This window comes from Mchenga conophoros, linkage group LG14, assembly GCF_057382185.1.
Source record: "Mchenga conophoros isolate Kocher_MC1m ecotype Shallow Benthic linkage group LG14, M_conophoros_male_GT1.1, whole genome shotgun sequence".
In the NCBI taxonomy this organism is placed as follows: domain Eukaryota; kingdom Metazoa; phylum Chordata; class Actinopteri; order Cichliformes; family Cichlidae; genus Mchenga; species Mchenga conophoros.
In genome coordinates this window covers 17,522,056-17,538,717 of record NC_140539.1, presented here as the reverse complement: position 1 = coordinate 17,538,717, position 16,662 = coordinate 17,522,056, and the positions used below count along the sequence as shown (strand labels likewise).

At 41.9% G+C, this 16,662-nt stretch overlaps 2 protein-coding genes across 7 annotated transcripts in view; one reads left to right on the top strand and one right to left on the bottom strand.

Annotated features, from left to right (window-relative positions):
• Nucleotides 1–13,850, top strand: part of b3gat1a (beta-1,3-glucuronyltransferase 1 (glucuronosyltransferase P) a) — a 96,163-nt gene extending 82,313 nt beyond the window's left edge. For all 4 annotated transcript variants that reach the window (XM_085245600.1, XM_085245603.1, XM_085245599.1 and 1 more), the window contains 3 exons: nucleotides 6,293–6,589; nucleotides 10,201–10,303; nucleotides 10,613–13,850. In XM_085245600.1, the coding sequence (XP_085101726.1) occupies nucleotides 6,293–6,589; nucleotides 10,201–10,287 (384 nt within the window). In that variant the 3' untranslated portion in view covers nucleotides 10,288–10,303; nucleotides 10,613–13,850. The remainder of the gene's footprint in view (nucleotides 1–6,292; nucleotides 6,590–10,200; nucleotides 10,304–10,612) is intronic.
• A 674-nt stretch (nucleotides 13,851–14,524) lies between these two features.
• LOC146559540 (beta-galactosidase-1-like protein 2) overlaps nucleotides 14,525–16,662 on the bottom strand; it is a 42,757-nt gene continuing 40,619 nt past the window's right edge. For all 3 annotated transcript variants that reach the window (XM_085245593.1, XM_085245594.1, XM_085245595.1), the window contains 2 exons: nucleotides 16,478–16,594; nucleotides 14,525–15,033 (listed from right to left, as the gene is read on the bottom strand). In XM_085245593.1, the coding sequence (XP_085101719.1) occupies nucleotides 14,947–15,033; nucleotides 16,478–16,594 (204 nt within the window). In that variant the 3' untranslated portion in view covers nucleotides 14,525–14,946. The remainder of the gene's footprint in view (nucleotides 15,034–16,477; nucleotides 16,595–16,662) is intronic.

The window sequence follows — 16,662 nt, the reverse complement described above, 5'->3', positions numbered from 1 at the left end:
CCAGTATGAACACGAAGAGAACTTATAGTTTGAAAACTAAGCAGAAACGCCAATCCAGCTTTAACTGTGTCCAAACTGCTGGTTGTCTCTGTGTACTCTGGCTTCCACCCACAGTCCAAACACATATACAGTGGAACCCCGACTTACGAAATTAATTCATTCTCGAGGATCTGTCATAAGTCGAAATTTTTCGCAAGCCGAAGCACCCATCGCGCCTTTTGAGTGAACAATAGGCTATAGGCTAATTGCTAACTGCAACAACAATACGTCGTTTAAGTGGAACAGCGAAACGCAAGTAGAAAAGCCAAAGGGGTTGTCACATGATTCGGAAGGCATTGTGGGCATTGTAGGCATTCTGGGCTCAGCCAATCAGAGCCAGCGGATTTCATATACCGGGCATTTTGTCCTAACACGGGCAGAAATATTGCCGCTAAGTGCCTTCGTAACTGGAATTTTTCGGTAAATGGGGTATTCGTAAGTTGGGGTTCCACCGTAGTTAGTTCATGAATCTGAACTGTCCAAGAGTGTGAATGATTGCCTGTCTCTCTGTTTTTACTCCGAGACAGATTGGTCACCTGTCCAGGGTGTATCCCTGCCTCTCTCCATGAGATAGGCTTCATGATAACTCCATGAAGCTAACTGAGTAATTGTTCTTAAAAATATCAGTGCAAGTACATTTGCAGATGTAGGTTTTTGTTCAAACATACACTATGCATGTACTCAGATCAAAATGTGATATCATTTTAAAATCGTCCCTAATATTCATGTTTGGTGGGGCAGTCGCAGCACTTTCACCAACTTGGCAAATATGCTGCCAGCTCTTATCTAGTTATAAAAAAAAATCTGTTACTCTCAAGCTCCATTAATCTTTCAGATGCTCCACTTGAGTTTCTGAAACACTAACCACGTGCAGAGTTGATGATGGGTATTTCTGGGGGAATAAGAAAGGCCTTAAAGCTCAGAAGCCATTCAGCTATCAGAGGAATGACTGGAATTCTTAACAATGTATTAAAATCATTTTATGCACTGCATTAAAAATAACGGATTGCACCTTTAAATAGTTATGTGAGCAATATATTGTGTCTGTGCTTTTTGGCATACAATGTGTATTCTTTAGAGAAAAAGGACACTGGACATTTTTAAGTTCTATATAAAATAATTCTTGATATACTGCATGGAGTGCCATATATTATCTATCTGTGTTGTTATATACTCACCGTTACAGGAGAAGTGGTGAGGCGTGGGCGGATTTGAACCATAAATTCTTAGTTGAAGTACTTTAAACTCTTAACAAGCACAGTTGGTATCTGAAGCCAGTTGGGAGAAGTTTGGGCATGTAATTAGTACATCTCAGGCCATCCATCTTGACATCAGTTGAATTACCTGAGCGGACACGGTCTAGGTCCTCCGAGTATGTGCCTCAAGTCTTGTTAGTAGTGCCGACAGGAGCCGTAGTAAATGGAGCGCTGGTATTGACGGGGCCTGTCATTACCTTTCCCTGGGAATCAGCCAAAGCGCTTGGTCTCGCTCAAAGGCTCTCCATCACCTCCAATGGGCCTATTTATGGTCCAGAGTAATGGCCCCAAGGGGCACGGAGAGAGTCATGGAGAGGGAAAGGCAACACAGAAAAGAATAAACAAAAAAAAGAGGTGACAGTAAGATAGACAGGGCATGGAGAGTTGGCTATTACTGCAGTAAAGATGGCAAATGTTATTAAACAGGGACTAAACAGGTAGACACATGGGTGACCCCTTCACCATGAAAAAAATCGAAAAAAGCAGTGAATCATTTGCATTTACTAATTGGCAGCGCAATACTGCAATACACAAGTTGTACTTTGAAATGTTCTCCTGTCTTTTGCAAACTAATATTGTTAATGTCACTGAGATTTAGACTAACTAGACACTTTATTAGATACACATTGCTGGTGCTGGGTTACACCTCGTTTTGCCCTAATTGTTTGTGGCATAGATTCAATACTGGAAGCTTCCTCTGAGATTTTGTCATTTTCAACTGCACATCCACTTTTCGATGATCCATGCTTTCACCGGGCAATGTTTTTCCAATCTTCTAATCTTCTATTGTTCAACTGTAGTGAGACCATATGACCTGTGACACTCGGTGTGGTCTTATGCTGCTAATAACTGTTTGCTTGAAGGTTTTGATGTGTTGTGCATTCAGAAATGCTTTTCTGCACACCTGGATTGCGTGGTATCTGGTATATGTGGTATGGTATGTAAGTGGATATTTGAGTTAATGTTGTCTTCCTATCAGCTTGAAACAGTCTGGCTATTTTTCTCTGACCTTTGGCATCAACGAGACATTTTCAACTGCATCACACTGGTGTATTTTCTATTCTATGGACCATTTGCACTTTTGGAAAAGTTTGGAAAAATCCCAGCAGAACAACAGTTTGTAAAATACCCCAACCAACCTGTCTGTCACCAACAACTATGCCACCTTAATAGTCACTTAAATCACCTTTCTTCCCCATTCTGATGCTCAGTTTGGTCTACATGCCTACATGTACTGAGTTGCTACTGTGTAATTGGATGATTAGACCTTTTAGTCTACATTTAAATGCGGTGTTTCAAATATTAGTCAAACATACAAAAACAAGACACTAACCCAAAAAGCAGCAAGCATCCAAAAAGACAAGACATCACAAAAGACTACATCACAGATGACTGCCAAAAACGCTTGCATGCAGTTCTTTTAAAGCAGCAGGGAAAATGAATATCAACAAGCAGCAGCAATTCACCTCAGCAAGCTCAGACTGACACAGACACAGTACACTTCAGACACAATGCTCTGTGGCAGCAGGGTAAAGTCATTGTCATCAGCTGCTATAGAGGACACTGCCATTACTGCCACCGACACATAGCCGCTATCTGAATTCAATCTCAGTCTTTCATTCCAGCAGCAGTTACTTTGGCAGACTTTGGTGCATACAGACTGTTATTAAGAGCCTAGTTTTTAGGTCAAGGCTTAATGAAAACTTTATGAAAAATTCATGTACCACAGTAAAGACCTACATACAGTATATTATTGAGGCCTCATGAGATGTGCTTTATTCCCAAACTCCAAAAAAAGAGAAACCTATTTACTGTTTATCATGCTATTGTTAAGACTACTCCAATTTAGCTGTCAGGCAGGCTGTCGGCCACTTAAATCCAAGAGAAAGGAGCAAACCAGCAGTTTAACAGAGCTGGATGATATTGACAAAAATATAGCATCCAGACACATCAGTCTTATCATTATATTTGACTACTGGGGATTTGAAAAATGCATTTATTCTCACAACAAACAACCCAAATAATAAAGACATACTAAAAAAAATCTCTACGTTAGCATTTGAAGATCAGATAGAATGGTTGCTTATGCAAGCCAATGTGTCTCTTTGATTTTCTTTATTGTTGGTTGTGTAATTTGAATCCTATAATGAGGATAGATTTTCTAATGAAATGAACAGGATTCCAAAACCCAACCATGTACTATGTAGATTTAAGTATGCACATTTCTATTGTTTGGATCAAAGAAAGAAACAAAAAACAAAAGAACTTAATCCACAGACACTACCAGCTGCAGCAGTGGATGACCCTTCTGTTTCTGTTATCTTCTCTGCACCCTTAAGGATTGATTAATGCATCTGGATGCTTGCCTTCTTTTCTCTGCTAGAGTTTGGGGCTCTTGTTTTTTTTTTTCCCTGCTGTCAACAATTCTGCATTCAAACACGAAGCTTAAATGCACACATTGGCATCCAGTCACAAACTAAAACATCACTGAAGAGAAAAAAGAAAAGAAAAGCTGTATAGATACATCAGATTCACCAGAATGAGGCGGGGTGGGGGTGACTTGGGGGTGGGGAGGGGGACTTGGTTGCATTTTCATTTGCTTGGCTGCCGGCTAAAGAGGGATTTGTGCTACTTTACTCCAGCTGATATTCCCAACAGAAGCAGCAGGCGTTCTCATTTTCACATGGTCTGTGTAGATGGGGAAAGTGACAAACCTCTTCACGCTGCCTGTAAAGAGCCTGATTCATTGCTTGTTTCCTATTGTTTTGAGTTATACTGTTAGGAAAGGGACGCAGGCAGGTATTTTTTGGGCAAGATGATGGATAACTTTACTTGTGGCCGGACTGTAAAAGTGTGAAAAAAACAAGCAAAAGTTGAGACTATCTTCAGGACAAAACAGCAGCTTTTAAGACTCAAACTCAGATGTTTATTAAGGAACAGCCTATTCTCACTCCTAAATCTTCACCCTGACCAGCTGATTAAATATAAAACGTGATAATGGTGCGCAGTAGGCGAAAAAACACCCTTTGCAGCTGCAACAAGCTTCCTCAACTGCTTCCGAAGCACTTCCTGATCTACAATAGTGACATCAGCTCGCTACATTTAACAACAGTTTCATGGCATCTGTTTCCATTATGGTCTACCTGACAACTCTGTGTGTTCGAGTGTGATATCAAAAGGTCCAGCGCAGGCATTGTTGTGAGATGATGTTGGGAGTGAACCCACCCCCTAAGCAGGAAAAGAAAAAAAATGAGCATGAAAATCCCTTCCATGCGTGAGTGAAGCCTCAAAGTTAAGATTCATTTATTAAGTGTAAACCGTGAAAGAATCAAGCAACAATTTGGTGACCGGAAACTACCAAATTTCTAAATGTTGTTTTCCCAACAAAACCCTGTTGATAAAAAGGCAGGATAATGTCATTTAATCTCAGCTTTGAGGCGAAGCCCATTAAGCGTAGCAAAGAATGCAACTCTCTGATACACAACAAGCTACAAAAATATACAGCCCCTCCCTATAAATTATCACTATCATATACGCACATGCATGTAAGCTTTTAATTTACAGAGCTCATTAAGATAGTACAGACAGCTCAAGCTTATCTGGGTGAGTCGAACAGTCATTTCCCCCGAAGCTCAAATCCAATCATTCCCATAAGCCCCCGGGCTGCTTCATGCTGTTCAAACCACTTCTCTCTGGTCACCCAAGCTCTTCGCGCAGCAGCCCATCAGATCACACACCAACCTAACGCAGCAACTCATGCGCACTGCGATATTTGCATGTGATTTGCACAAAATCGCAATCTACAAATACACATTTAGACAAGTAAGCTTGGGTGGATATTTCAGCTCAATTGTGTTAATATAGTGCAATGTCGCAACAGCAGTCATTTCAGTGCCTGAGACATAAAGATCGTACAGCATTATAGAGGAAAGCCCACTGTTCCCGTGTGAGCAAGCGCTTGCTTGGGAGTGGAGAAGAGGGGGTCTTTATAACAAGAACAAACTTCAAGCAGAACCAGAGTCAGAGAGAGCAGCCATCTGCCAAACCCAAATTGGAAGCTTGTTCCTCAGGAGACGAGCCTGAGAGCTGAAGGCTCTACTTCCCATTCCACTTTTGACAACTATAGGAGCCACAAGCACGTCTGCACCCTGTATAAGAGTGAAGTGCTCTGTCGGGGTAATAATGCACTATATAACGTCATTAAGATATGATGGGCTTGGTCCTTATGTGGAGACATATTTCATGTTCTGTTCTGACGGGGAGCATATGGTTATGGATATTGCCTCCATGTGTTCTCCTATCATCTATGCACGGAGGCGCTCTCTCTTACAGACACACACACACACACACCTTTATTTTAAATTTGGCCTTCCTATGGAGAGGCACCGGCATCATTATTTCTGCTGCATTGAGTTTGATTAAATGACTTTGCTGTTTCTAAACCTTCCTCTTCCCTCATTATAAAAATGTACCTTTTATGGCTGCAGCAGCTCTTTCTAGAATAGCGAAGACTCGCTGAGCAGCAGACAAAGAAGAGGGCAGCAAAATCGTTTGATGCTGGAAGATTAAAGGACGGGGGGGTTAAAGAAAAAAAGAAGAAGAAGAAGAAAATGGTGGCTCTGCGCCTTAAAGAATTTCCTCAGTCATCCAGCTACCAGGGCCACTTGCTCTAATGGCTCTGCTACTTCAAGCCCTCTTGGCACTGCCCCGCACTTACTCGCTTTAGATGCCTAATTATCTCATTGTAGGGCAGCTGTTGAATAGTGTGTGTGATCTGCCTTCATCTGACAGCATGTCAGCTTCGCAGGCCACAATAGCTTGGTCAATATTCTTTCAGAATGAATAGCAGCAGCAGCTCTAAAAAGCTTCTGTCCGTGCTCTGCTGTAAAGCCAGCAGCTGATGCTCAAATACTGTTTCGCTGTCATGTATGGTTTTTCAGTTGACTAATTTGCTGTCTTCCCTTGTCTGTTTCTTCCCCCCTCTCTCCTCTCGCTAGATGAGATCGACTCGGAAGGTTTCTGTGTGGCCTGTGGCTTTTGTGGGTGGCTTGAGGTACGAATCCCCCAAGGTCAATGCAGCCGGTAAGGTCTACGGCTGGAAGACGGTGTTTGACCCCCATCGGCCCTTTGCCATCGACATGGCTGGCTTTGCCATCAACCTGAGGCTCATCCTCTTCAAGCCACAGGCGTATTTTAAGCTTCGCGGGGTGAAGGGAGGTTACCAGGAGAGCAGCTTGCTCCGGGAGCTTGTCACACTCAACGACCTGGAGCCGAAAGCAGCCAATTGCACTAAGGTAATTTCCTTGATTTTTGGGGTTAGTTTTTCACATGTTTACTGATGTTAAGCAGCTTGCCTTGAGCGGTTTGTATTTCAGGGATTTGCTTCACTGTTTGCTTCAAACAGTGAAGGCTCTCTGTCTTGTAGAATTAAAATCCTACAAGACAGAGAGCCTTAAACACCACTCTGCTTTTTTTTTTTCCATGTAAAGGGTCACAAGCTTTACAGGCTCGGAACCACATGATTTGAAATGTTGTGGAATAATGGTGTAACATAAAAAGCAAAATGGAAAAAACTCATGTAAAGGACCACAAACCTGTTATGATGTAAATGTACTTATCACAACTTACCAGAGCATTATAAAATAACGACACTAACGCTAAGCTGGCTTCATACTCCGTTTCTGATTCTAATGGGGACAGCAGTACAAAATATATTTGGTATCCAATTTTCAAGACTATAAAGTATCATGTGGCAGGGCGTGGTCTGTAGCGCCGCTGCTGGGAGGCTAACACACCGAAGCTGCCTCAGCTCATCACGCCTCCCCTGCATTTAAGTCTGTACTGGGTTTTGAGTTGTTGTTGTGTGTGTGTGTGTGTGTGTGTGTGTGTGCGCGCGCGGCTGGAGCTGAAAAGCTGCAGCCAAGGAATGTTACTGAGAACAGTAACCGAGAATAAAAGTGTAACAAAGTGAACCATGTGGTCAGGTCTGCCGTGCATCGTTTGCATACCAATCATGCAGTATTGTGCTTCCAAGGAGCTTCACATAGTGGGGGTTTTTCACTTTTTTGTAGCTATTGGTCAAGTGGTCATCACCAATAGTTCCCCAGGACTTCTGAACACTTTTAAAAGTTTTTCTTTTTTGTTTTGTTTTTTGTTCATTTTCAATCCTAATGATTTTCTTCAAGATTCTTTATTTGTCACATGCATAGTTATACGAGTACAACACACAGTGAAATGTAGCCTGACACACTCCTCAACTGTGCAAAAAGAGAGAACATATACAGGAGGACATTATGTGCAGTAAGTAGCATTATGTGCAGCAAGTAAGTGAATTATGTACATTAAGTGAATTAAATAAATAAGACAGTCTGGAAACTTTAAATTGAAAATATGAAAAATGTACATTGTGCGGGTGGGTGTTAAAGTGTCTAGTGCTGTAGTGAGGCTCAGAAGAGTCAGGCTGGGATGTGTTAAGAATAAGTCCTGTCTCAGTCACTTATGGATGCTTATGGATGCTTGTGGATGCTGGGGGGGTGGGGGGTGGTCCTCAGTTGTCGAAGGTGGTAAAGGCGCTGCCTAGCCTTGTTTTGGACTGGACCAGGTTTATGCCATTTGTGTGTCCGCTTGACTTCTATAGATTCAATACATTTTTTATATATATTGCTAACTCACAAAAACGATTACTGCAAGGCACTTTATATTGTAAGGTAAAGATGCTAATTATTATGGAGAAGATCCCAACAATCAGACAACCCCTATGTGAAAGCCATTGGTGACAGCAGGGAGGAAAAACTCCCTTTTAGCAGCGTCCAGGAGAACCAGGCTGAGGGGAGAAGGGAGGGAGGAAGGAGAGAAGACACACTGTGGAAGAGAGACAAATTTTAATAATATTTAATGATTAAATGCAAAGCGGTGTATAAACACAGACTGAAAAGAGGTGAGTGAAGAAACACTCATCAGTGCATCACGGGAATCCCCGCTCCATAGAACCATTATGCCTGTGCATAACCCGCCTTGACAAGTTTATATGTTTTTAAGTGCTGAATCATCCCACGACATGAATTTCACCAATCATTTAGACTAAGAAGAAAGAGCGGAAAGAAATCCACAATATGTTTTCTCGCAGCGTTAAAATCAAGCCCCCTGCTGAGCACCACGGTCGGCAACAAAGAGAATTATTATTAGTTTTCACAAGTTATGTAATAGTCATTTTTTTCCCTCTCTTTTAAAAATAAAAGCATTAGCAATGAGAGTGTGACTTTCTATAAATAATCGAGATCGTCAGAGAAGCTGTTCGTAACAACAAAACACAGAAAGTCTCCTTCATAAGAGAGGTCTTATTAATTATTAAAGAAAAAGTTTGACATTTTAGTGCACATGCTTACTTATATATGACATTTTAGAGCTGCTGTTTCTTTCCTTCCAGCCTTTGAGCTAAAGATAAGCCAACTGGCTCCTGGCTTTTGGATTTAGAATAAACAAACTTAATTGACTGAGCCCTCACCCCCAGTCCTCTCTCTGGGGAAAAGAAAAAAAATCCTAGTCCTCTTTGAGAGTCAGAAGGTGATGTATTTCATGAAAAAACTTGATGGTTTTCTAATGGTCAGAGTGTCTATAAGTTTAAGGCTCTTGCAAAAAAGTTGGAAATCATTGATTATATTTCCCAGGCTGCCCTCGTGCTCTCTTGCACATCCACACACACACTTGAGTCAGTAGCTTGAGGCTAACAGCAGCAGCAGCAACACAATTTTTTCTCAGTACCCGTTCCACCATTCCTGCTTATGGCCAGTGGTTTGGGTCACTTCACTCTCTCAGGGCAATGGGGAGTCAGCCAGAGGGCTTGAGCTAGCCAATATCCACACCACAACCACCCCCACACACGCGCACAAATAGACGCACACACACAAATACAGATACATGTAGAGAGAGCGAAAGAAGAGAAAGGAAGGGCCAGTTTTCTCCCCTGTTTTTCTCTGCCATTCAGAGGGCCAAATGAAAAGAGGGGATTCAGAGGAGGGCCGAGAGAACGGAATTGGAGTCGATGGAGAAGCGAGGACGTCGGGGTGTCACGCTGATTACAGATGAGTGCAGGGACGGACTGAAGGGCGGGAGCGAAAGGGTTAGGGGGAGACAAAAAAAAGATGGAAAATCGTGCTCGGGCATCTCTCTTCCTCATAATCTACCACTTCAGATGTAGGTTTGATAATTAACCCCCCCTGCGCACACATACAGACACACACACCTGAGCAAAGTGGGAGTGGACTCCTGGCGTATCTCACACGAGCCCAATGCATAATTCATGACCAGCGCTGCGGCAAGATGAAAGGAGGAAGGGTTCCAGCACAGTGGAGAGGAGAGGAGGGGGGAGAACATGAGCTTGACACTTACAGTTTCTTCTCTCTCCCTGTTTTTCTTTTGCCGTCCTTTTCCTGGATGTTTGTATGCTCTCTGTGGGCCAAAACCAAGCCAGTGTAAAGGCTCGATAGCAACAATAGTACACCCGGAGGAAGTGTGCAAAGAGCTGCACCACAAAAGCAAAGGAGCTTACACAAACTGTGGTGTGAAAACATTTTTTAAAACTAGGCTGTCATTCGGTGGTAGCCATTAACCCCATGGCAAGGAGAGAACTCTTTTACACAAGCTAAACTCAGAGGGCTTCATCATATTTGTAAGATAAAGCACTCCTGTGGTCTCCTGTCACTCCCTTCTAATGCAGGGTTCACACTCAAGTAGCTCTTTGCATATAGGTGGGGGGGCTGGAGCTATAAGGGAAATTGAATGTTTTTGAAGAAGATGAGGCGGAGTGGGAGCTGACCGGGGAGCAGACTGAATGGGTGCATTAAGGGAGCGGCATGTCACTAATGTTCCTGCTTGTTTATCTCCATGCTGTTTTTTTTCTCACCAGATACTCGTTTGGCACACGAGAACAGAGAAACCCGTCCTTGTAAACGAGGGAAAAAAGGGATTCACAGACCCCAATGTGGAGATCTGACTGCGTTCCCGCCACAGTAAGTCTGCGCTTACTGAGCCAAGAGTTGTTACTGAGCTCAACCTTTTGTTCACTGGCAAGCTTCATTTACAAATAAGGTGAATTTAGGAGGTTAGTATCACCTGATCTCGCCTGGTTAGCCTGTAAAAGGAGCATTTATCATTAATGTTTCCTGATACGCCATTCAGTCATTTTCAGTGCCCCTCTATTAAAGTCCAATTAGCTGCTGTCCATTATTAAATGTCGCCAAGGAAATAAACAGGTTTACTGAGATTAAATTAAACCTTGGTGATCTTTTTTCAACCCGTCTTAATCCTTTCCATTGCAGGTGGCTGGCCTCTGAGCTGAGAAGGGAGAAAACGGCTAAGCTTCTCGATAAGTGCTCACATCTTAATCACGAGGAAAAGGAAAAAAAGGAGGTGGGGGGCATTTAAAGAGGGACTTAATCCTCTTGACTCAATCTGACATTTTTTGTTTAAAAAAATATGGACCAAAACAGTACATAATGTATTGTATTAAAGCACAGATTATAGCAAAAAGGCAGCAGATATTTGTCAGGTCTGCCACCGATGTGCAGAGGAGACAACAGCAAAGGAAGCCTCGCAGGGTTGGTGGGGTGGCAGGGGGGGCGGTGGTGAACAATGGCCCGCTGAGGACAGCCTAACAAAAGAGACAGCACAATACGAAGAAGGAAAAAAAAAGCATACAGACAGCGGATTCAGCCAAACAAGTGTTTTAAGAAATATCCACCTCAAATTTAAAAGAACAAAAAAAGAGGAAATAAAAGACAAATGGGGCTGGATCTGCACATCGTATCCCCCCCTGAGAAATTCCTCATGGATTTAAGGACACGGCCCACATCATCCGCCTGGATAAAAAAACAACACACAAGAAAAAAACACCACTCCGAGGAGAAAGACGCCTGATGTGGATTTTTCCTTTTTGAGCGAACGCAAACATAGACAGGGAAGGAAACTTCTTCATTTCGGTTTGCTTTAAGTTCATTTAACTGGTTTAGGCGTTTCACATGCACTTGGCTTGCTAGTTCAATACTACTGACTCTTGCCTACATTTACTCTGTCCATTTTATAGTCATCCATCATAACTCGTACACTTGAAGACAGACTGCTGTTGCACACGTACCCCTCTGTGCTTCGAAGCTGAACTGTACAAGTAAGCATCAGAAACCTAACACTCTCCCTAGCACTTAAAAACACACAAATGTTCCTCTGTGACGACATGTATAAATACTAATTGAATATGAGAAGAGTCAGAGGAGGGGTTTGACAGATGCATTGTAATTACTGTATTTCTATGTAAAGAAGAAGAAGAAAGAGTCCCTTTCCCTGGTAAATTCCTTAGAACGACACACAACAAGGCACAGGTTCACAATGGGTTCAACACATGGAAAGAGTAATAGCACATCAGCATCATTAACGTGGCAGATTCACAACCGCTGCCCTGACACCCCCCTCCAAATCTACCCTTGACTTCATCTGCTGTAACTTTGTGAGTTTTTTGCAATGCAGAAAAACTCAATGATTTAATATTTCCCTTTATCTGTGCACAAGCACACGCACATCTGCCCCGGACCTCATAAGTCTGCTGTGTATAGCCCCCCCCAAAAAAAGAAGGATGAAGCGGCATCAGAGCCTACACAGTTGGTTTTCACAAAGCCTGTCACTTCCTGTTAGCGCTAAAGAACCCCCCCCCCCCAACCCCAAAACATAGAGAATTATTATTATTAGTTATGGCCTCCACATATGAAATCAAATATTAAACCCAAGCCTAAAGTAACAGTGGGCTACAAGAAGAAAAGCACAATGAAAATCAGTGTTATTTTTGCTAAAGATCTGGCAGTGAGGTGATGTGTGTTAGCATCCATGGATGTCAAGAAATGGAGTCTCTGCTCCTCTGAACATTAGACATCAGTAGGTACGACGCTGCGCTGCTGAAAGTTATTCTGCATCTCGTATAATAGAGTCTCTCCTCTGCTTGATAAATCATCCATCTTAGACACAGCGGTGGCTCTCTTATCTGACGCTGGCCAGCAGAAGTAGCTGGAGATAATTCAAGAAAGAACTGAGCCTCTGTGCTGTTGCTAGATTATCTATGTCCTCCCCCCACCTCCTAAAAAGAAAAAAAGAAAAACGAAACAAAACACCCAGACCATCCTCCATAACCCAGCACACACAGCCAACTCAAAACACCCTACTGCCCTCATGAACACGTACAAGCCGCAGAACCCGTGTTATTGCAGATTTCACTTTGGATGCGATAAGATACACACGCAGACAAAGGCTGTTTGGTATCTCTAAAATAACACAGGCCGTTTCCACTGACTGCATGATATTACACCGCAGCCACGGAGAGATCGCTATCCTCCCATTATTTATTCAAAATCAAATTTAATATATTTATTTATATATTTATTTCAAGCTTGGATGTGCAATTCAGTCATGCCAGGGTTTTGCCCTTTAATCTGTATTTTCCAGTAAACAGCATGCACACATACACTACACTGTACACAGGGACGATTACACAGATCAATAACAGGTTGAAGGTGCCAGGAGGACCGTAGCACTGCTGCTGGCTGAGCTCTACTTGAGATGTGTTAAAAGTCAATGACAGAATCCATCTGAAAAGTTTGCTTTTTACGAGTGAAACAAAATGTTCCAAATGCTGCGTTTGTGTAGGCGAACAAATGCAATGTGGGGTACAGACGAGGCAGTGGTGAGTTCAGAACAATGATGCTGCGATGTCAGGACAGTTTAAATCAGGGGTGTCAAATATAAGGCCCAGGGACCAGAATTGACCTGCAAAGACTCCAGTCTGGAAAATGTGAATGACTGTATAGATTTTCATAGGTTTTGTGGCTTTTCCTGTTAATGAAGCCCCCCCCATTTGTAGTTTGCTGAAGTTATTAAGTAATAAATAAACAATTCATTGACAGAAATTTCCCATTTTCTCAGTATCTACTATATAAATTTGTCATTTAATAAAATATGTTTTGAATTAAAACTTTATATTTTATAATTACAGGCCAGTCTGGGCAATGAATTGTCAGAACTTTTCCAGTAATTATTAATATTTAGCATGTCATTTCACTGCTCCAGCCCATTTAAGATCAAAGTAGCTTCTTTGCGGCCCACGATGTGAAATGAATTTGACATCCCTGGTTTAAAAAGGCTTCAACGTCAGAGTGATGCTGTTTCAACTTTGCCCTTCATCTGATCCCAGCTGATGACGCATCAAGCAGTATGTGATACAGCATTAGTCTGTTATAAAGTAACCGTCCTGCAATGTGCAGCAACATCAACACTGAAAGTCATTTAAAGAACATAACCCCTCTGAGGGCGTTTAAAAGGCACAATACACTTTACACACACGCATGCACACACACAGACACAAAGTCCTCCCTTTTCATCATCTCCACCGTCATCTTTCAGCCTCATGCGATTCACATTTTATGCATGTGACTCTTAAGGTTGTTTATTTGCCACAGCAATTCTGTCTCAGAGAAAGATGTTAGTTGAATCCAGATAAATAAATCACTGAGAACAACCTCACCTGGCTCTGTGTATTGTGTCCAGTGGATGCCTCTGTACTGTCTGTTGTACTGCATGTAATTTCCCCCTCAGAGTGAAGACGTTTAGGGCTCAAAGTCTGGATAAAAGTTTTGCTTTCATGCTATTGTTGTTGTAACCAGTGCATTTTTTGTGCTACTATATAAAATGGTTTTTGCCAAACTTTATGTCTACATACATCTTGCTTGTGTTTCCAGCTGTTTGTAAATCCATTGATTAGATCAAGTGTTGGACTTAATGCATCAGGTTACCTAGTTCAAATGAAGATTGAGACATTTTTCATAGTGCACATTTGAGGTATATGTTTTTTTATTTCCCCCCAAAAAATTATTAATTTAACACAAGTTAGTGGGCTCATACTGAGCTTTGAGGACAGAGACTAAGTATCGATCCAATACCAATATCAGCACTACCAAAACGATCAATATTTTGATCGATCCACCCACCTCTAATCGATCTAGAATGCATTGCTTTCCTGTAGTATGTCTTCAAAGAAAATCCCTGATGATGACCAGACACATGACAGGTTTTCATAAAAAGGAAAAGAGATTTTCAGAGACACTTTGTGTGCATGACCTATCCACAGAAGCACACAACATACCATCAGAAGGTATATTTGAAAAGCAAACAGAGTCAATAAATAAATAAAACAATTTAAAGGTTTCCTCGGCCTTGGTTAGTGGCAGAGAGGTCAAACAACTCTTTATTCACACATTGTTGTTATACAGTCTGGATGCAAGCAATAAATTAAGTCTTTCAGAGGAAGAACATTTATTATAATCAAGTTCACTCTCCTTCCGTTTCTTGATCTCCAATTACGTTTCAGGGTTTAAGGTTAAATCTGTTAAGAAAATAAATAAAAACAAAGCTGCAAACACACAGTAATGAGGAACTGCTGTGAGGAAGTTGGTTACACAGCTGCATTGCTGATGTCGTGCTCACTGACGTGTCAGTCTTGAGTGTTTTTGAGTTGCAGAAAGGCGTCAGTGCAGCTTACAGCGGTCGTGTCCTCCCACGCTATCCTCCCATCCTCCTCCCTCTTCCTCTCTTAATCCACCCTTCCCTCTTGTTCTCCTCACTGGACATCAATAGTCATGCCATAGTCTGGGCTGCTGGCGAACTGGATCTTACCATCGGTTTCCTGCTCTTCAAACACTATGACCTATGACAAGTCAAAAACATTGCATACCGGCTTATTTGAGGTCATGAAAGTACAGTAAGTGTGGGTGTTTAAGAACTAATGTCAACATACGCACACTAAGAGAGGAGAAAACAGGGAGAAAGAGCAGAAATAAAGTTGCAGAGTTGAACAAAACAGATGACTGAAAACTGCAGCGTATGAGCTCATATAAAATAGCATGTGCATATTATATTATATTATATTATATTATATTATATTATATTATATTATATTATATTATAAATAGTGGAGAAAAATCTAAAAAATGTTGTAGAGAAGGGAGAAAAACTGCATAGAACTAAATAAATACACAGATAGTTTTGTACGCACACATTCACTGGCCACTATGTTATGGACGACTTGCTAGTATCAGGTTGGACCCCCTTTGCCTTCAAAACGGCCTGAATTATTCATGGCACAGATTCAAGATAGTGATGGAAACATTCCTGATTGATGTTGGTCCATGCTGACATGATAGGATGATGTGCTGCAGATTTGCCAGCTAAATCTTCATGATGTCAATAAACACATCCCAAAGATGCTCTACTGGACTAAGATCTGGTTACCGTGGAGCCCAGTTGAGAACAATAAACTCATTGTCACATTAAAGAAACCAGTCTGAGATTACCTGAGTTTTTTGAGATGGTGTGTAATCCTGTTGGAAGCAGGCACCAGAGGATGGGTTCACTGTGGTAATAATAGGATGGCAACAATACTCAGGTAGGGCTGTGGCATTTAAACAATGCTCACTGTAAAAATATCCCCCACACCATGACGCCACCACCAGCAAATTGATACCACCACTGATACAAGACAGTGAGTCTTAAAGTTCTGACCCTGCCATGAATGCTGTGGCAGAAACCAGGACTTGGCAGAGCAGAAAACATTTTTCTAATCTTCTTCTATTTTTCAATTTTGTTGCATCTGTACAAACTGTAGCCCTTGTTTCTTGCTCTCAGCTAACAAGAGTGGGAGCCGGTGTGGTCATTTGGTGCTTTAACCGATCAGCTTCAATAAATGATGAACTGTCCTTTCAGAGATGCTCTTCTGCACGCCTCGATTGTTATGAGTGGTTATTCGAGTTTAGCGATTCTCCTCTGATGTCCTCTGATGTCCTGCATCAGAAAAGAAAACTACTGCTCACTGTATAATTGATCTTATTTTCAGACCATTCGCTGTAAACCCTACAGATGTTTGTGTGGAAAGATCACAGTGTAAGCGGTTTCTGATAAAAATTCAGATCAGCCTGTCTGGCACCGACAACCATGAAGTCACTTAAATCACCTTTTTCCCTCATTCTGACTCAGTTTCAACTGCACCAGGTCGTCTTCACTAGGTCTCTTGACTCTAGCTAAAGTGTGTAAAACAGACTTTAAACAGATTTTCTAAACGGTAAGCACATGTGTTTCTGGAGAAGACACAGTACCTGGTTGTCACCCCTGTGAAGCCAGGGTCCTGGGACATAGAGAGTTTGCTGAGGACCAGTGGACCAGTAACGTCCCAGATTCTTGCCATTGATGAACACAACACCTTTGCTCCAACCCTGTGAACACAACCAGTTCCCCATTACAGTGCGTAACGATATTAAAATATTAAAAGAAAAAAACATGT